The sequence below is a fragment of the Ochotona curzoniae genome, unplaced genomic scaffold, assembly GCF_017591425.1.
Source record: "Ochotona curzoniae isolate NIBS_2020 unplaced genomic scaffold, NIBS_Ocur_1.0 contig_3503, whole genome shotgun sequence".
NCBI classification, from domain to species: Eukaryota; Metazoa; Chordata; class Mammalia; order Lagomorpha; family Ochotonidae; genus Ochotona; species Ochotona curzoniae.
The window spans coordinates 75,590-102,386 of NW_024465887.1; the positions used below are offsets into that span (position 1 = coordinate 75,590).

At 43.8% G+C, this 26,797-nt stretch overlaps 1 protein-coding gene across 1 annotated transcript in view; it reads left to right on the plus strand.

Annotated features, from left to right (window-relative positions):
• Nucleotides 1-13,353: 13,353 nt before the first annotated feature.
• LOC121157008 (kinesin-like protein KIF20B) overlaps nt 13,354-26,797 on the plus strand; it is a 108,382-nt gene continuing 94,938 nt past the window's right edge. The window contains exon 1 of the mRNA XM_040980960.1: nt 13,354-13,498. Within this exon, the coding sequence (XP_040836894.1) occupies nt 13,440-13,498 (59 nt within the window). The 5' untranslated portion in view covers nt 13,354-13,439. The remainder of the gene's footprint in view (nt 13,499-26,797) is intronic.

The following is a 26,797-nucleotide window of genomic DNA, read 5'->3' on the forward strand; positions in this document are numbered from 1 at the left end:
AGTCACAGGCATGGTCAGGGTCACGAAGTGAGGCCTGGTCCACTGAGGTTGGAGTGAGCGTGGGTGGAGGGTCTTGAGGAGGACCAGGTCACCAGGCTAGAGAAGAGAGGCATTGGGGTCTGATGGTGTGGTAGCAGCCAGGTCTAGAAGATAGCAGTCAACGTGGTCTCAGAGAAGCTTTTGTGGGCGAGCACATGGGTGAAATTGATCTGCCAATTCTCATCTGGTTCATGTCCTTGCAGCTGGTGAGTAGGCAACCTGAGCTTAGGGCTCCTTGAGGAAAAACAGGGGAAAACATTAGGCAGGAGGAGTTAGTGAATGAGGCATTGGTGATGGGCATCCCTTTGGTGGTAAGAAATTCCCTCTCCTGCCAGGTGGCAGGATGGGAGGCAATTGGCCTCTAGGGTGGACTCAGGAATGAGTACCACATAGGCTGCATGGTGCAACCATGCAGGTTGGACAGCGAGCTACCATCCACTAAAGAATGAGATCAGGAGACTGTAGAGGCTGGTACAGCAAGCCTTCCCTAGGTAAGAAGTGAGAATCGAGGACCGGCTGGCAAGAGTGAGAGATTGGAAGTTGAGGAAAGTGTTAAGGGGAGAGGACGGTGGGTGAAGTTCTCAGGAAAGACTCATAGTTACATCTCATTGGTGCATAACCGGAACAACACACAAATTCCACAAGCTGTGGGAAAGGGGAAGCAGGAAGCAGTGTCAGGGTCCAGGTTGGGATGTTGGAATCACTCACATTTTTCCTTTTTGTTACATATTGGGGAGGAATGGCAGGCTCCTAGCCCTGCAAAAGAACTGGTTAATGATTTGGTTAGAAGAAATTTATACATTTGAGTGGATGACACAGGAATGGAGGGAGGGGTTACTTATCAAAATGATGGATTGATTTCCTCCTGAAGCTCACTGGAATATGTAGTCTCTGAGGGTTGGTCTTGAGGAGCTTCTTTGGGGTGCCTCTATGGTGACACATGGATCATCTTGGCAGGTGTTGACCTTCTGTGCAGATTCCACATTCTGGCCATTCTTGGATAGAGAGTCCATTTGACTTAGGCAGAGAACTGGGAACACTTTTACTCAGCCCCGATATCGCGGCTTTATGTTGTATGGAATTAGTGGGGAAGCTTAGGCAGGAACATGCATGACAGCTGATTAAAATTATCTAGTGAGACCTTGAGAAACAAGACAGGATGTATAGTCTGGCCTGCTTCTAATCTTGTATTCTTTCCCTCCCTCTGCTCATGGGGACTCTGGCTGCTAGCAGGAGCTAAGTCAGGGCCTATGGTAAGGCCGGGCTCCAGTAGATAGTGGCCTTCAAGGTTACAGTGCTAGCTAGTAAAAACCGTTTCTAAGGTCTTACATACACGAACTCTGGAGTTTCAGGTAAGGTCAGGACCACCCCTCTCTTCACATAGAGTACTGGAAGAGACATCATAAAGGAAGTGTGAAACTGTGGAGACATCCCATTGACTCCCATTACCTGGCTGGACAGAGAGGTGAGCCGGCCTGAAAGAGAGGCTAGTATAGAACAGATGTTGTCTCTGGACAGAATATACAGCTTTACCTGTGATGTTGCTGACCCCAGGCCATCCCTCCATAGCGACGGATGCTTTGGGAGCTGGGCAGAGTGAAGGGCTTTCTAGCTTGTGGCCCACCATGGTTCTGACCCAGGAATACTTTGACCCCCAGGGCAGTCCCATTTCTAGTGGCCTGGCTCTTGGCAGAGCTAACAAGACTCTTTGAAAGCCACTTCTATCACTGCAGCTGGCTGCCCAATATTCTGGCTTCCCATATCACAAGCAGGTGCTACTTGAGGGTAGACTAGCCTTACTGGGTCTCCTAGAGAACAGGTTACTGTATAAAGCCGCATTAATGAGCCTCCTGATGCCTAGCTCACTACTCTTCCTCTGGGTCCTGGTTAAAGTGGGCCACAGAGGCAACCACGGGATGTCAGCCAAAGGGATGCTCAATTCTATCCCTGAATGCCTTAATGGGCTGATCTAGGAATTTGTAGTTACAGGCATAGTCCTGATAGTTTTAGGGTGATGCCTACGAGAAGATAATTAGGCTGCTTGGTCTGACAAGTTAGCCATCCCTATAAAGGGTCTGGAAATCAAACTGTGCAGCCTGAGTCCCTCAGTGAGAGAGAGAGAGAGAGAGAGAGAGAGAGATGAAGAAAGTAGTTGGAAGCATCAGATTAATTACCACCAAGTAAAAACTCTCAAATAGAAGTTCTAGAAAGCATTTGCCAAAGGTCTGATGTCCGCTACAAATTTGAAACAAGCACAGCTTTACAATTAGCTTAAATTGTACATTAGAAAAAGCAATAATATCAGTGATAAATATTTAGAAAAATGCTATAGGCAATTTTAAAGGACAATGATAAATTACATTGCACATAAACCATACAAGATGTATTCCTCTCAAAACTTTCATGACTTCCCATTCCTTCTACGCCATGCTTTAACTTGGAAATACTCTATAAAACAATTGGTAAGAGCACGTGAGTTTACCTCATGGCTTGGAATAACTTAGCAGTGGATTAGAGCAACTCTATACTGGATTATTTTGATATACAAATTTTAAATTAAGTTTCGGAACAACTTAGCAAATTACAGTTTTGTTCTTTTGATAGATGTTAATTAGCTTATCTTTTATCCCACCCATGTTAGATAAGGGGTGGGGGTGGGGATGACGAAAGGAAAAAAAAGAGTTAAAAGCAGTTGCTGCAGCAGCAGCAGGGAATCAGGCATTATTGGGGTTAAGTCAGAAGAACCAAAGAGGGAGAGCAGGTTAGGTTGAGGGTGAGAATGGAGAAAGGCAAGATGGCAGACAGGGTCCTGCCACATGAAGGAAGGCAAGATGGTGGACAGGGTCCCATCAGGTGGAGGAGAAAGGCAAAATGGTGGATGGGGTCCTACCACATGGAGGAGTGGGAGGGGAGCTGGGAAGATGGCATCAGAACAGGAAGTGGAGAGAGGGGGCTTGGGAACATGGTACCTGCGCAGGAAGTGAAGGATCCGAAGGAGGAAGGTTCTGAGTGGGGGAGAGCAAACTGGGGGAAATGTAAGGTAGAGGTCAGAGAGGTTCTTGGGCAGGGACAGGGACCTTCTGTGCAGCAAGGATGTCCACACAGAGGGAAAAAGGAGGAACAAAGAGAATGATGGGGTTAGGTGGAATTAGGTGGGGCAAGATATGGGAGTAGATAGAATAAGGGAGGGGTGGGAACATAGCAAAGAAACAGAAGGTAAAGCAAAAGTGACACTGGAATCCAGTGGCTACTCAGTAAGTGAAGGAGTCTGGAAACATTACAGAAGGACTGGGGGCGTAGAAGAGGTGACCAAAGAGGAGGTGACCTTGGGGAACATGGCACAGGGACTGGAGGAGTAACGTACAAGGTGGATGGGCCAAAGGCTCCGAGAGAGGCGAAAGTGCAGGTAAAGAGGCTGGCAGAGAAGCAGGTGGGGAAGAAGTGGGGGCTGGGTGGAGTCCTAAAAGTTCTGGTGGCTCAGAAAAGGTATGGTTAGGTGAAAAGTCTAAGAGATCCTTGGGAGAGTGGGAGGGCTTAGCCTTGGCCTGGAGAATCTGAGTCGTGGAACAGGAGGAACATAGGGAAGGGCAGGAACGGAGTTTCCAAAAAGCTTCCACATTACGAACTTAAGACCATTTACCCTCGCGATGACAGAAATTACCCAATTCCGTGAGGATCTGAAAATCAAACGTGCCTTCCGCTGGCCATTTGGAGCCTTTTCCAACACGTACTGTGGCCAGGCCACGGTTGAAAAATGGACAAGGCGTTTTCTGCGTAAGTCCTGGCCCAGACCCATGGTTTTAAAATTGGCCAATAAACAGCTTAAGGGGGTTGGGGGCCATGGGCTCAGGACATTTTGTTGCCCGTCCTGTCCCGATAAAGTATCTCGCGGCTAATCTAAACACAAAGAAGGCGTCCCCGCTTTGAAATTCAGACTAGAGGGGAACCTGGTTCCCGTTAAGGAGGGCCAGTCAGTAGGGGGGACGTCTCACGCCCCTCTGAGGGCCCTGGATTGGTGGGAGCCGGTCAACGACCAGGGCGTCCCCCGTCTCGCTGAGGGCTCAGGACAGGCAGACCACGTGTACACGGTTTGGGGGGTCTGCAGGAGGTTAGGGAATACTTTTCAGGACAGGAGGAGCAGGGCGGAGGGGCTTACCTCACGTCTGTCGCTTCGCAGCCGGCAAAGGCCTTGGGGCTGGCGGCTTAGAGGTGGAGAGAGGAAGGGGGGAGCTCAACCAGTTTAGGGAGCCCACGCATCCCTTCCCGGGTTCCCGGCACCAAATGTTAGATGATGGCCACCGACCGCCCGCCCGCTTGGTGAAATAATATCGGCAAGTTGTTCAGAGTTGAGATGGAAGCTTTATTGGAAAATCCGCTCCTGGGCCCCCTTTGCGCAGAGGGGAAGGAAGAGGGAAGCGAAAAGGGCGTCTGAGATACGTGTGGAGGAGTTTTATACCCCTCTAGACACGTGGGGAGGCAAAGGGGCTGTCTGTGCCCCAACTATGCAAGGAATGTCCATTCAGGTGTCCCATTGGTCACCTGGAATCCCGCCAGGTAGGTGACGTAACTGGCTCCTGTGGCCCCTCCTCCTGTTACAGGCTGGAGCCTAGGAGATGTGGGGGCAGGGCAGACCAGACCCTAGTCTCCAGTGCCCTGGGCAGCCATCAAGGGGTACCCACATACGATGCAGAATGCCATCATGGGGACACAGCGTCACGCTGAGGACAGGGGAGGCCGGATGCCATCGTGGGGACACAGCGTCATGCTGAGGACAGGGGAGGCCGTGGGACAGAAGAAGGGATTCTGGCAAGGACGCAGGCGGGAGGGGAGTCCACGGGGCTCAGTCATTAACCACCTGAGGGTGCTCCAGGGACTCCCCCCAAGTTCTTGTAAAGCTGACAGGGACAAGGAAAACAGCAAAGCTGAAACTGGGAGTTAGTTTAACACAAGACAGGACGGAACTGGAAAAGCTTTAGGCAAGGAAGCGACACAGGTGTGGGTCTTGGGGCAAAGCTGTCTGCAGCTGCTACAGACAGGGCTAGGGACGGAGAGAAGCGTCAAACTAAGAGTCATCCCTAAGAGTTTAAAATAAGTGACAGTTTTTAAGCAATGAGGAAAGAAGAGGTGAGTTTTGGAAATAGTGGGAGCTCAAACAGGCAAGCCGTGGCTGTGCTCACTTAAACAACTAGTAAGACAAAGAGGAAGAACAAATTCTGAGAGCTAGCTTTGTAGCGCGGGTGACCAGCCGGTTTCCCCTGCACACCGAGAAAGCGCGCCACGGCCGCCCCTTCGCCATCCTAGAGCGACGTTCGAGAATGTTCTGTGTCTGCTCCGTGCCAGTCCGCTCTAGACAGAGACCACAGGGACAGGGACCCATGTCCGGCTCTGCCCATCCCCGTGTCCTCAGCTCAAGCGGAGAGCGTGAGCGAGCAGGCCCGGCGCTTTAAAATACCCATGGAAAAGAGACAGTACCTCCTCAGTGCATTTCTCCCACAAACTTTTTAAAAGCCCTTTCATAGTTGTCAAAAGAAAAAAAAAGTAAATACACAGGAAGAAAAGACGCTTGCGTGCGCTCCGCCGTGGCCTCGCCAACGCGCACAGGGGCGCAGGGAGCGCCAGGTCAGCACGAGGTCGGGGTGGGCCCCTCGGACCTCCCTCCTCCGCCAGGTGCGTGGTCCCGGCACCCCGGCCGTGCGGAGGTGCACCCAGCCTCCCCCCGGAGTGTGCTGCCCCCGGCCGCCCTGGAGCCCCGGCCAGGCCCGACCCACCTGCCGGACACTAGGCGGGGCTGGCGCGGGCAGCCGGCTTGGGGTGGGCAGTCTGGAGGCCGCACTTGCCCCACCTGTGCAGCGCTTTCCGCCCTGCGCGTCGTCCGGCACGTACCCGCCATGACCTGGGCTGCAGGAGGGCGAGGAGGGTCGCTCCCGGCCACGCCCTACAAGCCAGGAGGGGCTCATCCTGCAGGCCCCAGCCGGACTTCCTGCACTTCCCCCTCTGCACGGCTCTCCCCTGCTTCCTGCGGGGCGACTCTAAACCAACTGTAGCAACCTCTCTCCCTTAAGCACAAAAAGTATCGGACCCGGCGCCATGGCCTAGCGGCTAAAGTCCTCACCTTGAGCACGCCCGGGATCCCATATGGGCGCCAGTTCTGGTCCCGGCAGCTCCACTTCCCATCCAGCTCCCTGCTTGTGGCCTGGGAAAGCAGTCCAGGAAGGCTCCTTCGCTCATGAGCGAGACCCGGAAGAGCTTCTGGCTCCTGGCTTCGGATTGGCGCAGCTCAGGCCATTGCGGTCACTTAGGGGAAATCAGCGGAAGGAAGATCTTTCTCTCTGTCTCGCCTCCTCTCTGTATATCTGACTTTGCAATAAAAGCAAATAAATCCTGAAAAGAATAAAAAGTATCAACCTCTGTCTCTCCCTTACCCTTTTTCTTTCTGCTGCTTAGTCCTGCTGGTTTGTATCTGTCAGGAGCCGTGTACTATAGCCACACTGAAGCCATTTTGAATATAGAACTATGGGCCAGTGGAAAATCCCTGGCTGGCTAGATGCTTGAGAAAGAAGTTATGAAACTAATCACACGCTTAGCTTCAATTGTTTGTAACAACTGTTTTAGAATGTGATTTATGCTGTACCTGCCGACATCTTGTTACTGATTACCTATGCTATTGTTGATATGCTGGTTACTATTGTGGATATGGTGACTGCTCAAGAACAATTGGTCTGGAGACCATGGCTTGCGTCCTAGCTTCTCCTTTCCTCCCTGAGCCTTAGTTACTGAAGAATATAAAAACCCTCAACTAAAATCAATAAACTGACAGCTTGATCAGACATCCTGTCTTGCTGTCCATTCTTCGTGTCTCTTGTCCCCCAATCTCTCCTAAGTGGTTGCGACCCCCGTTGACTGTCCTGCTAGACGGGACAATTTGGCGCCCAACGTGGCTGGTGTGCAGACCACCGACAGGGAGATCGCCACGCAAAAGGAGAGGCCTCTCGAAGTGGTGTTGAGTAGAACACCGGGTGAGCAGTTTCACGGTTGACCCGCCGGAAGTCGTGCTCGTGGAAATTCGTGGCGCAAATCTTACGGGGTTAAGGTAAGATGGGACAAGCATTATCACAGCAAGAATTATTCTTGCAAGGTTTTATCAGTCTTATAGACTTATTCAAGACACGAGGAATTTGGGTGATTAAAAAAGACCTCAAAACCTTTTTCGATTTTGTTGGTCAGATTTTTCCCTGGCATCCCCAGGAAGGTTCTATATAAGTCAATTAAGGTTTATATAAAAAAACAAAAAACAAAAAAAAAATGTGTTCTGTAACTTGGTTTAACAAAAGTAATCTGATATAGAGTGGTCCAAATCCACTGTTAAATTAACCTAAAGCATGAGATGAATTATGTGTGCTTGTTTTACAAAATATCTCCAGGCTAAAGTATTTCAAAAAAGAGGTTGGAAGTTGCAAAAGATTTGATAGTTATGTGTCTCTGTTCTGACATGTTTGGTGTTTGTGTTTATGTTTGCTTTGTCAATATTGTTGGTGTTCTATTATTTTTGTCCGGACAAAAACTAAATTTTGTTTTAATACTCTTCCTCCAGTTGTGTCTTTGTCTTGAATTGATAAGTTGTTGTTCTTGTTCTGAATTGGGTGCGTGTGTGACTGACTGACAGACGAGTTGGGACGGACCGAGACTAACCTCCTTTTTCTCTCCTGGTAAATAATTTTAGAGAGGTCTAACAAATTTAACAGGACCTGGCCAGAACAGACTCCCCATCTCCACCAGGGAAATGTTCTTGTGTCATTTTCTTGCTGTTTGGTCTTCAACTTAGAGTGTTGTCCTTGCATTGATTAAGTCTAACATACACTATTTAACATGTTCAGTTAAATGCTAAAGGTACTTTTTGTTTAACTCATTTAGACCTCTAAATTCTTCATAGTTCTAAACCAAGTCTCATAAATTTGAGGGTTCTAGTAGGATCCCTGGAACTCTCAAAGCTTGAGACAAAATCTGAATAATGTACTTGTCAATTAAAATAATTTGGATTATAATCTCACAATATTATAAAATTATGCTAAATTTGTTGCATCATATATGCTATTAAACTAGGTGATTATTTATGTTTATTGGTCAAAATATTTCCTATTCATAAAATTGATTCAGATTGTAAATTACTTGTGTTCTTATTTACAAGGAAGTATGTGAGATTTTGCCTTGCAGGAGAACAATGAATTCTTTAAAGATGTATAGTAAAATTGCTCAAAATGTGTATATTTTCTGAATGTTTGCCTTTAAAACAATGGAACTGAAGTCTGATTCTTTGTAAAAAAACAACAGTGTTTTAAATCTCCTGTAAGTTATTTTCATCTTATTAATAACTAAACCTATTAACTAACTTCAGTAAATTCCAAGGTAGTCTCTCAAGACAACAGCCAAATTGAAGTTTTTTCAGCTCTTTTAACTTCAATAAAACAGAAACTAAAGAAAAGCTCCAGGCCCATCAGTCATAAAACAAGGAAGGGGTATGCCTGGAGTCTGCGCTTTGAAGAATTTGGGAGTTTGTCCCAGTTGTGGTAATTCTTATCTGCCTTCATTAAAAAACAAACAAACAAACAAATCAGCTAAAAGAAGGTTGTTTGAAAAAAAAAAACTTCTCTTTCCTGGTTTTAAAGTGGATTTGTGCTCAAATATGTTTCCATGAATTAGAAAAATGGTTGAAAATTGTTTAAAGCATTGTATTTAAAAGTTAGTATGCTTTTATTTAGAAAATGTCTTAAGAAAAGTTGAGGAATAAATCTTATAAGCTTTACATATAATTGGCTATAATTTTAAAGATACTATTACAACATTGTTTAAGTTTTTAACATTAATACCTAATACGAGCTGACGTTAGAAATGATACCTGTGTTCAAAAAGTTTTTAAAGTGTGCATACACAGAAATGCTAGTAAATATCTAAAGATAAAAATATCTCCAATTTTGAAAACTGTTAAAAAAAAAAAAATTGAAGCATTGAACCTTAGGTAGTCTCTGTTTAATTGGTGAATTTGTCAATTCTCTATCCAGCTTCAGTAAGCTCTATTCTTATTCCAACTTTTGAATTTGTTAAAGTTCTGAAAAAGTTATGAGATAATTTTATACAGTAATTCCTGTATTTAAGGTTATATTTCCATTTAGGTGATTGACTAAGGAAATATACATTTTGCCTTTCAGTTAGGTAATCCCTTGCGTTCTGTATATTGTCTTTGTTAAATTCTCATGATTTAAAAAAAAAACTGTGTTTAAAATGTTTGGGTGATCATTTATAAGTGAAAAAAAAAAATTCTGATCTGTTGCTGTTTGAATCAGTCTGATTAAATGGGTGGTTATTATAATGAGAAATCTTTGATCAAATACTTTAAGGCCTCTTAGCATAATTAATAGACTTAACTCTTCTGGTTCTGGGATTTCTAATAAATAAGTAAATAAATAAAATAATAAAAATTTGAGGGGGCAGGGGGAATTGCAGAAAAGACATTGGGAAACCTTGCTAGTGGGGAGCCAGGACTAGAATCAATCCTGCTGGGAAGGATAGATCTAAAAAGTACAAGAGTGTGTAAAATCCAACAGGTCATATCAGCGCCAAACATAGAGACTTTGTATTCTAGGATTCCAGCAGACCTATTGTATCCATTAAAGCTAAAGTTTAATTGTAATACTAAGAGCAATAATAATAATAATAATAATAATAATTCTAAAACATTGGTAACTTTAACACACTTAAGAGAATTCTCAAGTAGCTCTTAAAAGCTGTTGTTATATGTGTGTTACCTAATATGTATGTGCATGTTTATGAATGAGAATTGTTAAGCTAAATCCTTTTTGAAAATAATGTATAGATGCATAATTAGGCTCTTAGAGAGTCATGTCCATTATTGTTTTCTCAGGATCTACAAGATCTGTTCAGCTCAATAGTTTAACATGATTTCAAATGCATTTACTGCTAGGGTACAGTTTGAAGACTGGCCATGGGAGCCCAAATCCACATAAGTTAAATGGAAAATATATGGGTATATGTATGTAAGTGTTTAATGATAACTCAGATCTCAGAGAATGTTAAAATGCTCCAACATGGGAAGCAGCTCCTACAGCAGACTCATAGACTGACAATTTTGAGTAGCACTCAGTGGCCTCAGAATCAGCCCAAAAGGCATTCTGGTCTGACAGGAGAGCCAGCAAAAGAACAAGCATATCAAGTGTGGAATGCCAGGACACTACTGCTAAGAGTGTCCCTCCCTGAAGGACCTCAGTGGTCCACACCCCAGTGCAAAGAAGCAGCCATCAAGGACAGTTGTGCTCTTCTCTCAATGGAGGAGAGAACTTCCACTTTGTGTGTGGTCTTGTCTAATGGGGTTGTTGTGGATTCAAGAGGCTTCCACAGCCTAAACACCATTTGTCTGGAACCTCAGGTTATCACTGACGTCACACATAAGAGTGCTAATTTGTTAAATCCACTAGTCACTGTGTACACTGTCTTCCAATGCAGGATCTGTATGTTCAGAGTCATAGTAAAATTAATAGTACACCTTGCTGTATTTTAGTATAAAGATTTATCATCTCAGTTTTGGTTATGTCTGAATATTTAACTCTTTTGCCCTAAGAAGTCAGTTTGCATTTACCTGTCCTGTGATGGGCTTATATCCTGATGCTGTATGCTAATCCTTGCATTGTTACTGTGCCTTCTGATTAATCTAGGTTACCAGTTTTATGCAGCTCAGAAGTTTCATGTGTTCCATTAAGCTTATTGGGTATGTTCCAAAATTTGAGACTTAAAGAAGTTAATTTAGACAGACACAAATCTAGTCCATAGTCTTAGATTAATGTTCACTCTGACAAAAGTTGAAACCTAACAATTGTTTTACATCTAAGTTCTGAGGTTCAAATATTCAAACTGCTAACTGAACTCACAATATGCTAGGCTAGGAAGAGTTATAACTATGTTATGTTTTGCTATTTAGACTTCAACACAGAGAAACTTTTCAAGTGCCAGGATGTACATCAAACACCTGATGACTTCTGCCTTCTATCAGGAACCACAAGATGGACCCCCTACAGCTGCTGTTACCAAACGGCGCCCCCTTCTCAGCAGGAAGTAGCTAAGAGCGGATGACAACGCCCCTTCTCCCTAAAAACAATTGGGGTTCATTTCTGTTTGAAAATGTAGGAGTCAGATGGGATGATAGGCAGTTAGAGTCTCTGGTTCCTGATAAAACTGTTTTGTATACATGTAACATCTTAGCACTATGTGATTCTGGAATGTTAGTATTTTCAACAATACTTGTACATTGTTAAGTATGTCTTCTTGAATCTCACCAGCCAGCTGTTCCCCAATATACCATCATATATGTATCACCCCAGTATGAGTTCACAATATTTTGGCGAGAGTGATAAAAACCAATCAATACCTCTGGGGACAATGGTCTAACGCCTTCCTAAATCTCACCAGTCAATTAGCCACCAGTATAATTAAAGTAAATGAGACCTGAGTTCTACCCATGTCGGGGAAAGTTATTCTAAATGGCATTAAGCTGGCAGCTTGCATGTTCAATAAATGCAGCAAGGTTATGGCCTTAAAAACCTTGACATTGCTGCAATGGCTCAGGCTCCCCAAGTGATAACCCCCCACATCGTGCCATGCGGCTCCAGTCTTCAAAGAGGCTCATCTAATATAATGAGGCATGGCTTTTCCTGGGTAAGCATTTAGCCAATGACGGGCATCTTTCTGATACCCCGCCAACCTAAGACAGGGAGCCCTGGTGACTGGCAGGGCTGCCCAGAGACGGGTAAGAGCTGAGGGTCCCTCAGAATGAGCCTAAGACAGGCAGTGCTTATCTTGCCTCAAGGAACCTTTTTCTTTTCGCCGCTTTCATTGATATATAGAAAAGAGGGGGAGATGTCAGGAGCCGTGTACTATAGCCACACTGAAGCCATTTTGAATATAGAACTATGGGCCAGTGGAAAATCCCTGGCTGGCTAGATGCTTGAGAAAGAAGTTATGAAACTAATCACACGCTTAGCTTCAATTGTTTGTAGCAACTGTTTTAGAATGTGATTTATGCTGTACCTGCCGACATCTTGTTACTGATTACCTATGCTATTGTTGATATGCTGGTTACTATTGTGGATATGGTGACTGCTCAAGAACAATTGGTCTGGAGACCATGGCTTGCGTCCTAGCTTCTCCTTTCCTCCCTGAGCCTTAGTTACTGAAGAATATAAAAACCCTCAACTAAAATCAATAAACTGACAGCTTGATCAGACATCCTGTCTTGCTGTCCATTCTTCGTGTCTCTTGTCCCCCAATCTCTCCTAAGTGGTTGCGACCCCCGTTGACTGTCCTGCTAGACGGGACATGTATCCCTCACTCTCTGAATACACTTTTTGAGCAGTGTTGGTGTCTGCGCTTAAAATGCTATTTAAGTAAAAGACAAACAGCTGGGAAATATTTGGCCTAAAACTGTTGTGGTCTTAGGCGGTTGGCTCAGGGTCACCAACTGGTCCTTTCTGCCCACCTGCGACAGCTGCCGCCACCCGGAACCTGGGAGGGCTGTGGTGTTGTGCAAACACTGCCCTCAGAGCCCCCGGAAGGCCCAAGACGGAGAGGGGCTCACTGCGGGCCACCTGCCGGGAGGGGATAGAGAGAGGCAGAAAGAAAAACGGAAACTGCCAATCGAGTTCTTCAGACTTCAGCGTAAAATAAGAGTAAATCTAAACCACACAATTCCATCTGCACGTTTCTTGTTTTAATCAGGCCTGTGAGCAATGTATCTTAATTTTCTTGTGCTGGTGATTTCTATCTGCACAAATACTTGGAGTGACCTTCTTTTAAAATATCCCACTCTGTAGTATATGAAAATCCTTACCCTCTTCTTATAGATGGTTTATCAAAAACTTTTGTATGTTTGTTTGTTTAATCTTTTAACACTCAATTAGATATTTGATCTAATTTACAAGATTAATTTTTTGTGGCAGGCCCTGCCTTTTCTTTCTTTTTTTTTTCACGTTAATTAATAAGGTATTGAGTGACCAATATGTTAGAAAATGCAAGTTCTTAACCACATCCTGTAACTACTTTCTTGACATCTCAATTTTAGTATATGCACAACTGGCTGCTATTCTAAAAGTTACATTGGGTATCTTAACAGGTTTATGTTCCTGATGCTTTAAATTCCTCTCGAGAGAGAGCTGGTGTAACTTCCAAGTCTTCTGAAGACATATCAGTAGATAATAATTCAGATAATAAAATGTTAAATGTAAAAAGAGCCACTGTTTCATGGGAAAATAATCTTGAAGATTTGGTAGAAGATGAAGATTTGGCTGAGGATCTAGAAGAAGGTGAAGAAACTCAAAATAAAGAAATGGAACTTAGTGATGAAGATTTGGATAGAACTGTGGAAGATAAGACTTTACTTAACTGCAAGGAGAACAAGGTAGGTATTAAAAACTTATTGATTGGGGCCTGGCAGCGTGGCCTAGTGGCTAAAGTCCTCACCTTGAATGCACCAGGATCCCATATGGGTGCCGGTTCTAATCCCGGCAGCTCCACTTCCCATCCAGCTCCCTGCTTGTGACCTGGGAAAACAGTTGAGCATGGCCCAAAGCTTTGGGATCCTGCACCCGCGTGGGACACCCGGAAGAAATTCCTGGCTTCTGGCTTCGGATCCGCATAGCATTGGCCATTGTGAATCATCAGATGGAAGATCTTCCTCTCTGTCTCTCCTCCTCTCTGTATATCTGACTTTCCAATTTGAAGTTCATTAGCAATTTTTATAAATAACTTTAAAAATGTTTTAATGGTATATATTTATTGGCATACAGAGTTAATAGTTCTTAAGGTTTCCTCTCCCATTTTTTCAATCATACGTTGACATTTTTTGTATCTCAAGTTTATGTTTTGAAAAATTTTAAGCCTATAAAAATGCTAGTATAATGAGTAGTTGGGTCCCCAATTGTTGTCATATTATAAATATGTAAGTAAAGATTCTTTTGCTTGTAGGTAAAAACCTATACAAAATTATACCTTAAAACTAACTATGATGGTATTTATTTTCTAAGAATGAGAAATTTTCCTCATAATTTCCATGACTGTTCTTTCACCTAAGAAGCCTAATATTGATGTAACAAAGCTATCTGTTAGGCCACCCATCCTGAGATTTCTCTGGTGGTATTAATATAGCTTGAATAACCATTTAATTTCTGTTTACAAAAAAACATTGATTTTAGCATCACGTTTGTGTAGTCATTTTTAATCTAGCGTTGATATCTTTTAGAAGTAGAGGCTATCCCTACTAATGAAATTCACAGTGTTGGGTTTAAGTGGAATAGTAGTTCCTGGTGGATAATACATGAGGCAAATTTACTTTTTTCTTAGTTCAGCTGAGCATTGAGATGTTTGAGTTTATTTTTCATGTAGGTCTTCCTATGAGGTGGAGAGATTACAAAGTAATGAATCTGCAAATGCCAAAAATTTAGTGAGAATGCAATTTTTAAAAAGGATACTTAATTGTGGTTGATTAGATAAAAATTATTTTTGAAATAGTTGGACAGTATTTGGGTTATGTTTATCCTTTTATAAGGATAGTGTCAGGTGGCACTGTCTGCTTTTGAGTTATTTACTCAGCACTAATGAATGCTTGCACGCGTATTGGAGTTTATTGTTTGAGGCTGCTTACTGCACAGTTGGTTGTGCGAAGAGATTTCCGAGGAAAGGTGAAGAGAGACTTTTTGTTTGTTTTTTTCTGCAGGAACTGCCAGATGTTAGATTGATGCTTGAAGACACAGAGTTAGAGTCACTTAGGACATTGGGGCTGTCCTGCTAGTTACCGTCTGTGCGATTAGTATGTAATTTCAGTTCTTGGCTGAGAGTTATTTCTTAGTGGCAGAATACTGTACTTTGTAAGTTACATACTCATTGCCACGGTGGAAGATCCATTTCTTAAAAATGATTTGAGACGGGCCCGGTGCGGTGGCGCAGTGGTTAAGGTCCTCGCCTTGCACGCCCGGGATCCCATATGGGCGCCGGTTCTATCCCGGCGGCCCCACTTCCCTTCCAGCTCCCTGCCTGTGGCCTGGGAAAGCAGTCGAAGACGGCCCAAAGCCTTGGGACCCTGCACCCGTGTGGGAGACCCGGAAGAGGCTCCTGGCTTTGGATCGGCATAGTATGGGCCATTGCGCTCACTTGGGGAGTGAATCATCGGACGGAAGATCTTCCTCTCTGTCTCTCCTCTCTGTATATCTGCCTTTCCAGTAAAAAATAATAAAAATAAATCTTAAAAAAAATGATTTGAGGCAATTGCCTCCAACTTTCTGGTAATTGTTTCAAACTATCCATGTCTGGAATTTAATACAGATTGTAGGTTATTTTTTAATTTTAGAATTGTGCAGCTAGATATTTTACTAAATCGATTACTTTTTTAGGCATGCATTTTTATAGGAAATGGTTTGCCTCTGGTGTCTGAGGACAAAAAAATGCTTGTTTATGTTATTAATTAAGTGGATGAGCTTATCATCTGTTTTAAACTAGCTTTTTTTTTGTTTTTCACTTACGTTTGCTGAGACTGTGAAATTACTGATTTCAGATTTTAATGGACCAAGGATTGAAGGAGAGTGACCACCAGATTCGAAAGCGAAGACTTCGAACAAAAATGGAGAAATGAATGGTTCATGGAGGAGCTCATTGTAATGGAGGAGCTCATTGTAATGCTCAGCCCTACTTTATAAAGATAACTGTATTGGTTTTTTAAATACCTCTGTATAGAGATTATTGTTTTATATATAGTGTTATTTTATTGTTTTATATATAGTGTTATTTTAATGCAATAAAGAAAACAGTTTGTCTGCTTTTTAAACCTTTTCAAAAACAGTTTCTTGGGCCTGATGCTGTGGCTCAGTAGCTAAATCCTCGCTTTGCATGTGCTGGGATCCCATACGGGAGCTGGTTCTAATCCCAGCAGCCCTGCTTCCCATCCAGCTCCCTGCTTGTGGCCTGGGAAAGCAGTCGAGGATGGCCCAAAGCCTTGGGACCCTGCACCCGTGTGGGAGACCCGGAAGAAGCTCCTGGCTCCTGGCTTTGGATTGGTGCAGCTCTGGCCATTGTGGTCACTTAGGGAGTGAAACCAGTGGACCGAAGTTCTCTGTTCTGCCTTTCCAATAAAAATTTTAAAAATCTTAAAAAACAAAAATGACAAAAACCAGTTTCTTTCCAAGTAGCCTATATTTCCACTTTGGAGCAGTGAAGATCCTAGCAAAGACGCTGTCATTCTCATGTGTTTTTCTGCACATGATGTCATAGGCTGATTATTCAGTTTCTCATATTTAATAGTGTCTGCTAGACTGTGCAACTGACTTTAAAAAAACAAAAAGAAGATGTACTAATTTTATTTGAAGGGCAGAGTCGGGGAGAGAGGAGAGGGCAGTGGAGACCCTTCATCTCCGTCGCTCCCCCGGCGGCCGCAGGAGCCTGGGACTGCAGCTGCACCTCCCGCCTGACTAACCCGCTTTGTACTTGGGCTCAGCAACAAGTGTGTTAGAGCTGGTACCCACGTGGGATGCCTCCCTCGGAGGTAGCTGCTTAATCTGTTACGCCACACTCCTGTCCTCTGTAACCCGATCTTTACCTAGCTGATTTATAATTAGGATTAAGGGAATAGGTGTGTGCAGATCTTCTGTTTGCCAAAACCATGTATGCAAATTATTTCCTCCTTGTAGTGCTAGAAGCTCATGCGAGCTGACTTGAACCCCTGCTGCCCCACTTTGGACCCAGCGGCCTGCAAATTCACACGGAAGGCAGTGGGAGAGGGCCTGAGTGCTTGGGCCGCTGCCACCCCGTGGGAAAGCAGCATGAACCCCAGATCCTGGCTTTGGCAAGGCTCAGCCCTGGCTAATGCAACCGATTGGGAGTGAGCCCGCACGTGGAGGCTCTCTCCCTCTTGGTGACTCTGCCTTTCAAATAAGTCTATCATTCAGACGTTAAACATGAAATTCAGACCAGAAAAGATGGAAGAACGAAATGAAAACAGAGCCGCCGTGTCCTTTGTGTAATTGGAGATCCCAAGTGATAAAAGGAAAAGTAGAACAGGAAGAAAAAAACAATACTTGAAGAAACAGTGATCCAAAATTTTCAACTTCTGAGGAAACGGTGGATCTAGAAGCTTGGCCATTGTCAGGATAGATCCGCACAGAATTACAGCTGCAAACACGGCTGTGAAACTGGTCAAAAAACAAAGAGGAAATTTGCGAGCAGACACGCTATTTACAACTACCAGCTAGACGGACATACTTGTAAAATGTTTATTGGATGAAGGACTTGATACAGACGCGTCAACAGAGGCACGCATTCTTACAATGTCATAAGTCATTAGAATTCCCTTTTGGGGAAAATGTAGGTTTACTTAAGCTGGATGGTACGGGTCTGTCTCTGGGCCTCTCGGCGCCATCGGGCAGAGCTGCACAGGACGTCTGAAGCGGCTGCAGGGACAGCACCGCGCGCTGCCTTTTCTGTTTTGGTTTAATACAGGCAAGAGCCAGGGGCAGTCACTGGCTGTAACTCGGTCGCCGGTAGCCGTGTTAGCATCTGCCGCAGGCACACGGGCAACGCAGCGCAGCACGGCACGGCCGGTGCCACCAGGCAACAGGGGTTTCCAACTCACCTCGTGGGATCGTCACTGAATCTATCAGCTTTTCACCAAATTGCTGTTACGCACGCTTGACGTGTGTGAGCACAGATAAGAAACTTAGAGCTGCCGAGAGCACAGCTCCGTGGCTACCAGGGAGGACGTGAACAGATGTTTCCAGAAAGCGACCGACGGAGGAAAAGCAGTGAGATGAGTGACGTGAGGCCAAAGCTGATGATGCCGGGACGAAGGCGCTGCCTCGGGGCGGGCTTGGGAAATGGGACTGAAAGCCACGAAGAGACCAGAGGAGAAGGATTGTTCTATACTTGCATTTTTGTACGTTCTCCACGCGGCTATTAAGCAAATTGTCCATTTGGGTGCATTTTATCATGTACTTTGCATTGTTAGCATATATAATGAATTACTATTTCATAGAGACCAGGATAGCTAAAGCTAGAAAAACTAGCAAAAGTAAGTGAAAATCTCAAACAGTGGCATACCTTTTTTTTTAAAAAAAAAAGTTGCTATAAACTAAGTTTGTTCCATGTTTTCCTGCTCCCTCTGCTGCTTCTCTTATTAAATTTCTGTACTTATTTGAAAGAGTTCTAGAGCCCTTCACTGGCTTACACCTCGGATGGCCGCAGCCAGGTGTCAGGAGCCTCCTCTGGGTCTCCCGCATAGGGAGCAGCGTTCCAGACACCTGAGCCATCGTACACTGCTTTCCCAGACCACAGGCAGGGAGCTGGATGGGAAGCAGGGCAGCAGGGTCCAGCGCCGTAGCCTAGCAGCTAAAGTCTCTGTCTCACATAAACCGGGATCCCATATGGGTGCCGGTTCTAATCCCAGCAGCCCTGCTTCCCATCCAGCTCCCTGCCTGTGGCCTGGGAAAGCAGTCGAGGACGGCACGAAGCCTTGGGACCCTGCACCTGCGTGGGAGACCCATTGGAGGCTCCTGGCTCCTGGCTCCAGATCAACTAAGTTCTGACTGCTGCCATTTGGGGAGTGAACCAGCAGACTGAGGGTCTCCTTGTGTTTCTCCTTTCAAACAAAATTTTTTTAAAAAAATCCTTAAAAAATGTTTTTAAAAACAAATATTTTCAAGAATGTTTAGAAGAAACTTTAAAAAATGTATTTATTTTTATTGGAAAGGCAGATTTATAAAGAGGAGAGACAAAGATCCTCCAGCTGCTGGATCACGTGGAACTGCGTCTCCCATGCGGGTGCAGGTCCCAAGGCTTTGGCTGTCCTTGACTGCTTTCCCAGGCCGCAAGCAGGGAGCTGGATGGGAAGCGGGGCTGCCGGGATACCGAGCAGTGCCCATATGGGATCCTTGAGTATGCAAGGCAAGGATTTAGCCACTAGGCTATTGCACCGGGCCCTTGGAGAAAACTTTCATAATTGAAAGAAATATCTAAAGGAAAATGATAGGGGCTGGAGCAATGGCTCAACCTGCTAATCTTCCACTTCCAAGCTCCGGCATCCCACTTGGGCGCCAGTTCATGTCCCAGCTGCCGTGCTTCCCATCCAACTCCCTGAATGTTTCCTGGGAAAGCTGCGCAGGAAGTCCAAGTGTTTGGGACCCTGCATCATGCTGGAGACTTGGAAGAAGCTCCTGGTTCCTGGCTTCAGATTGGTTCAGCTGTGGCTGTTGCGGCCATTTGAGAAGTGAGCCAGTGGATGGAAATTTATTCCGTGTCTCCTCCTTTTGGTAAGTCCGCCTTTCCAATGAAAAGAATTCATTAAAAAAAAAAAAAAGGAACATGGTAACTATTATCTTGATTTTCAATAGTATAGAATGAAAAATGTTATATATTCATTGACCTTATGCAAAATTGCATTTGTGATATTATCTGTATGTGGTTGTATTTTTCACTTTTATTGCTATATCCCATAGTCGGTGCCTATATAGGACACTGGCACCACAGGCAAGAGGCTTAGCTAAGTTACCGTACAGGTCCCACCCAAATCTGTTACCCCTCTAAAAACTGCCTAAATCAGAGGAATAGAATCAAGCTTGGGACATCATTTGACTCAGTGCAACTTCTAGTTTTTAATATGTCCCATTTTGTGAATCTAGACACTTCACTATTAAACTATTTTATCTGAATGCTTTTGGCCAAACAGCACTTTGGGTTCTCTGTCTCTTTGGAAATTTGAGTGGATGATTCGGAAACAATTTTATGTGGCTGCTGATAGAGGTAACTGTGTGTAGGCCTCAGCAGAAACAATTAAACAGTGTTCATCCAGGCATTCTCCCACAAGTATGTTTACGCAGACTCAGCTCTTGAGAACAGATTTCTCGTAATTTGCACTTATCTTCACTTAGCCTCATCGGGAGACCAGGAGTCTCCATCTCAACTGCCTGCCAGAGCAAGGTTGGTAACAGAGTTGGACCAGCAAAGGTGCAAGAAAAGGAAGTGGTCAACTGCAGAGTACATATGATATCTGAGTATCTGAAAATACTGAAATGAGTTCAAAATGAAAAACAAGGCAAGACAATTAAGCAATACCACAGGACACTGGCCATGAACTCTCAGGGAAAAAAAAAAAAAATCAAGATTAACCAACTCAGTATTGTAGCATTAACCAGAAGTATCTTCACTAGTTGCTCATTAAGTATTTGTTGAATTAACTTCAGAGGAAGAGTTTGAGATTTAAACGTACTGACATCTGGTGGTGGGGCCAGGCATTGTCTACAGCTACAGTTAAAAGCCAAGGTCCCCTGTTCAGAGTCCGCGCTTGCCAAGTGCTTCCATGCTGTAAGTGCTTCACATATGGGATCTCCTTTAATGTGCACAAAGGCTCTGAGAGTTAAGTACCATCATCTCTCCATTTCAATTTGATGAAACATGGTCCTTAGAGAAGATGTTCAAGGACATAAGGAGAAGTGAGATTTGACAAGGAATTGCAGCCCTAAGCTTTAGTTTTTAGGGAAGAAAGTCTTCCTCCCAATCTGCATCTGCTTTGTATCACATTAGAAATATGCTTCCTAAACAATCATTAAGTTTCTGTGGAATAATTCAAACAAATATGTTTCTCTGGTTCTAGATAAAATTTTGTTTTCCCAATGGTCTTCTCTAGAAAATCCTATCTGAACTCCTCCTCTACCGTGGTTCTGAGCCCTTTCTTGGGTTTAATTCCTCCTAAAATAGAGCAAGCACACAAATGTGTGCCTTATGCCCTTGAGATGACAGAACCTCCTGCTGGCCTGGGTCCTTACACTGCTGTTCAAAACGCCAGTCTAATTGCCCTATCCCCAGTTTTTATATTTCCTTGCCCTCAGGGAGTAACACCCACCAAGAATGAAATGCTCAGAAAAAGCTGGTGCTGTCCCTAACTGGTCCTGCATTTTTGTGGAATTCTTCCACTCTTAGGAATACCTCAAGATCCCAAACTGTTAAAACCCTGTCTGCTTAAATCTGGGCCTCTGCCAAATAGTCACTCTGTCTATGCCCAGTCAAGTGCCCACCCATTTGGAATTTCTCTCATCGTTTCAATTTGGCTATTGGTTCGCTCCCCATCTCTGACTGCACCTCTTTCAATAATTGGTGTTCCATTTTTCTGTTCCACTTTCCTAACACTTCCCAAGTTGGAAATGAGGCATAGCCACAGCCAACAGGCAAGGCAGACAATGGCTAGAGTCTTGCATGATTGTGCAATTTCCCTTCCAGGTTAAAATGCAAGTGTTTGTCCTCCAAACAGCCCTTCCCTGATAAGAACCTGCACAGCACAGCCAGGATCCCTTCCCTCGGGTTTGTTTCCTATCACTCTATTAATAGGAGTGCTATTTCTGTTCTGCAGCTCACATCTCCTTTGTGGACTTTCCCAGTCACAATGACCCTTTCTTTATTTCGTTCTTCCACTTATGAGGTTGTCATACTCAATGTTCTCACCTGCCACTTAATCAACAGCAAATGGTCATAGGTGATTTAACAAGTTTTTTTTTGTTTTTTTTTTCTTTAGACTCCCCTGAAACAAACCATCAAATTTCCATTTGAAGATTTTCCCATGTTGGTCATCCACCACTTGTTCCCAGGTCCATCTTTCCCAGAAGGACTAAGCAGAAAAAGCCACAACCTTGCCATGGCTACATATGGGCTTCAAAGGTAACATATGCATACACTGAAAGTGAAGGGTTGGACGAAAATATATAAATGAAAACCAAAATCAAGCAGGAGCATATACACATTTATCAGGCAAACTTTGAGACAGAAGGACATCATATGTTGATAAGAGGATCAATTCAGCATGAAGATTTTGGACACAAATATACATATATCAAATGTTAAACTAAAGATAAAGACAAATTACACAATAGTTGGGGGATTCCAACTGCCTGTCACCAATAGACATGAATCTATTTTCCGTCAAGATGACAAAGTTGAGCTGTAACTATTGATCAAATGAACCTGACATTTACATTATTTCACCGAAAAGCCACAGAATACACATTATCAGCAGCATATGGAACAATTTCTAGAGTATACCATTTATTAATGCACAGAGCAAGAGAAACCACACCACACTCAAGTGTAGGATGTGAGAAGAAGTCTATTGACCAAGCTTGGCGATGGCAGTCTCTGCTACACTCCAGGAGCCACTGTACTGCATGATCAAAGCCAGGTGTTTTCAAGCTCTTAACACACAGCAGCCAGGGATTTTGAATCAACTCAGGTGGTATGTATTACGTATCAATTGGCTTACAACTTAGGCTAATCAGGTACAGAAGCAGGTAACTGTGTATCCATACTCAAAATCTAGTACAGACTTAGGGTGCTATTATCAGCTGTACCCTACCACATTCTCCACAGTGTTCTACAACTTGAGTCAAATTGGTGATTCTTTCTCATATCCAGGGGATCACTATATGATTGGTACCTTGATTTCCAAATAAGGAAGTTTAGGATTCAAGTGCACCAGCAATATTCCGCAAGGAGTTTGGAAGTCTTACAATAGGCCCAATGGGGTGGGGGACTACAGAGAACTTAACTGACTTTTGTTGATTCAGAAGCCTCATAGCAGGTTCTCCCCATGCATACCTGAACTTATTTCCTCATGTATTCCCACATCCCACACTGACTTAGACCAATGAGCGATCAGATCAGGATGTTTTATGAACACTGGCTGGGGTACTGGTAGTTAAATTTCTAATATCTGCATCCCAGAGCTCCCACTCATACAGGGTAAAGATGTTGACAGAACAGTCTTTAAGGGATCTCCAGTGTGTTGAACAGTCCATTTTTCTTCTGCTTTAGATGTGACCTTCTTTAACTGGGAATGGTGAACCTAGGGGGTGATTCCTGCCACCTTCACAGCTGTAGAGTGCTCAAGGTCACTGGGTAAGGTCCTTTCCAAGCAGATGCTTGGGTCCACAGTTTTCTTAACCTATGACATCTCTGTGTGTAAGAGTGGCAGTTATGTCAGTGTCCACCACAGGCTGGGAGAGCCACAGCTGATACATCTGCTGCACCACCTGGACAGGCCTATTGGGACCTGAGTAGCCTACTGTAATTTTAACCACCTGGCCTTGTCGGACAGGACTGCCAGAGGAGGCTGTAACCATTACTTCGGAAGGCCCCACTGGTGTTAGCTTCACCTCCTTGGCTACTGAGTTAGTATGGTGGTTGCCGTTAGTCTGGACTGACAGTCACATACAGACTCCCCAAAGGGATCTGGAAGCAAGGTGTGACTTAATTAGTATCTTCCAAGGAGGAAGAATTGAGCCAGTGATCTGCCCTTTAGAGTGACAATGCACAGTGATCTGTGTGCACTGTGGTGGACTATCTAAACGTGACCTATTCCATCTCCCAAGTAACTCACAAATAGCTGTTCTCAGATAAATCAGCAAGCTTCAGGTAACAATGTTACGATCTTGTAATAAGATTCAGTCAATTTGCCTAGCCTTAATCCTTATTTCTCAGATAAAGAGATTAAAGATCTTCCTCAATACCTCATTGAGGCTGCCATATACAGATTCTAGCATTAAGTCATCTGTTTTTAAGTGGGGACCCTCTAGAGGGTACATTTCAACAATCACACATAAAGACCCTCCCTTCAGAACCTGTCAGCTTTCATCAATTTGGCTTAGGATTGACACCAGTGACTCCATCTTGATTTTCATGCCCTCCTTGCAATGAAGATTCATTTCCCAAAAAATCAGAGCTAATAAATCATGTTCATGTTCAATTTCTCCCTTGTTGCCAGGTTTAATTTGACCAGGTTATTGATCCAGTCTGATTTTTTGGAGGGAAACATCTGACAAGGAGTCAGTGTCAGATACCCTTTTAAGACACATAGCATCAAAGTGGTTTTAGAAGGAATAGGCCTTACGCTAACCTCACCTGATACTTTTTGTCATCTGTTCTATAGACATGGGTTAACACCTGAGAGTACTAGGCCAACATTACCTTACTAGGAATCACATTCTGTATAATTCTGGCAGGCAATGGACACAAAGCTCAAAGTCAACATAAACAAATCAAGTTTGTATCTTTAACCATAGGACAGGCTTAGGCCTGCTTCCCAAGTGTCTCAAAGGTTGATCAACTGTGGCTAGCTCATGCCAACATCTAGATCATTCTGCTGAACAAGTTTAGTTGCCAAGGAAGCACCAGTTCATAAGACCAGAACTACAACTTCAGGAAGGATGAGTTCCCCTGAATAGAACGGTAGCTAGTCCAAAGCTACAAAGATTTTCAATGCTTGCATCTATTGTAGCCATATGCATTGGTCTGTTAACTTGCACATGATTGAAAACCCAGTGCTATGTTGGTTGCAGGTGTGAGGAAATGAATATGCTACGTGAAGTTGAAGACAACATACAACTTTATAAACAGTGTACTATAGTTTACGTGTACTTTATACAAACAGTCACACGACAATCACAGACTTAACAAACTCCCAGAGACAAAATGCCAATCCAAGGCAGACATTAAGTTGCAATGCTGGAGAACGTCATTGTGCAAAGCCAGATTGCTGTCTGCAGTACGCTCCAGGTGTACTCACTACAGTCTTAAACCCTCAGGCCTCATAAGAAACAGGCTTCCATTGTTTGGTACCCGTGTAACTACTTGACTGATAATTCCCTGTGCCTCTATTTCAGCACGGGTTTGGGGCCCACTTTCTTCACTCAGAACAGTTGCAGATGAAGTATTAAAAAGTGACACTTAATCCTTTGAAATTGTAGGGCTTCCTGAGAATTGCTATTTTACTGTAACCTGAGGGACTATTGAAGACAAGCACTCTAATATTTTCAACCCCATCCTGTTAAAACAATCTCAAAATCCTGACAACAGAAATAGTTAAACTCTTTGAATTGGAAAGGAGTCACATGGCAGTTTTGAAAAATCCCTCAGGTGCTTTCAAACTTTTGTCCCTTTTAGCAACCATGATTGATAGTAACACAGAACCATGAAATTTCCCCAACATATTAAGCACGTTTGTATCACAAGAATTATATAGCTTAATTTTACATCTTGGCAATATTTTGCATACAATCCAAATAACCAAATTCGTTTTTTTTTAACCAGAGGGGAAAAGAAATATCTGACTTTCGTATTTTCTTCTCCTTTTGAGATGCCCAGGGGCCCATCTTAATGTCAGAGTAACCAAACCTCCCAAATATGCCAGGAGACCTTACTCAAAGCATCTTTTAAAACTTGGCTCTTTCAAAAACAATAAGAACTTGACAGCATCGTTTTACAATTTCAACTTAGACTTCAAGTAATTCAGATAGTCACTCAAATTTTCTGCAAATATTTTACATGCAACCCAAAGACATTCCATCTGCCAAATTCCTTGATCCTGCACCTAGCTAGGAAGTCAGTTTATAATTTAAAATAATCTTAGCACAGTATTTGCACAGTTTAGCAACACATTAGAAACACATTCAGTATATTTAACAGTTTGTTAAATATTTAAGAGGCTGGGAGTATTTGCTTTCACGATTAGAAATATTTTCCTTGTTTATCTGCCAGTTTGTACATTTAACATCTCCTGACCCAGCAAACAATGACACACTCTGAAATTTTCCTAAAGCAACACTAGCTAGAAAGGAGTGGCATAAAACCAAGATCTATTACAAGACCATTCCTCATTCAGTTTCAAGGGACACGATGACCAAACAATGCTACTGTAGAACACCACCTCTTAAGCACATCTACCTTTAGTTTTCTGGAACAGAAAATTCTTTAAACTCAAACTTGCAAACTACACCCCAGGGAACTGTTAGAATAGAGCTCTGATTACCAATTGTCGCAGCACTGGACCTATTTAAACACAGTTTTAACAATATAGACAGACATCACAACAGACGAGTGGTTGCCACACTCGATCCAGAAACCTAACAGGAAACCAAAAACTTGATAGACTGTGCTTTGCCCCATGTTCAGACAAAAATGAAGCTCAAATGAGACAGAACAGAACATCCTTAGAACAACAAATTTCCAAACACCGGTGCCTGCCACTCTCACTAGCGGCTGCTACAACACAAAACTGAGAGGAACTCAAACACCTGAGAATCAAACCTGATGGAAACCCAGAAACCTGGGGACCCAAGCCCGACGGCTCATAATTACATTGTGTATAGAACCCAACTCAACAAGTTATGCTGTGCCCAGCCTCCTCAGAGTCCCAGATGAGTACTCCGAATAGAAACAAGTGGTGGGATATAAACTCACCTATAACCAGGAATGACTCCTCCTCCGAAAACTCAGCACGAAGCCCGTGAGTCAGGAAGCTGGATACGCTGAGGGACCTTATCAAGTCACTTCATGGTGACCTCCCCAGATTGCCAAGCCAGATTCCAGAACAAAGGACGGCCACTGCTAAGCTCTCACCAGAGACTTAACTCTGGCTGGGGCCTCCAAAATCTTGGCGAGAGCACCAACGGACACAAGTGCAGGATGTGAGGAGGAGTCTTCATGGACTAAGCTTGGCAACCGCAGCTCCAAGCCACATCGCAGGAACAACTGCACCACCCAGCCAGAGCTAGGGGTTTTTAAGCTCTCATTAAGCCAAAGCAGCTGGGCATTTTGAGTCAACTCAGGTGGTACCTATTACTAATCAATCAACTTGCATACCAGGCCAATCAGGTACAGAAGCAGATAGCTGTGTTTA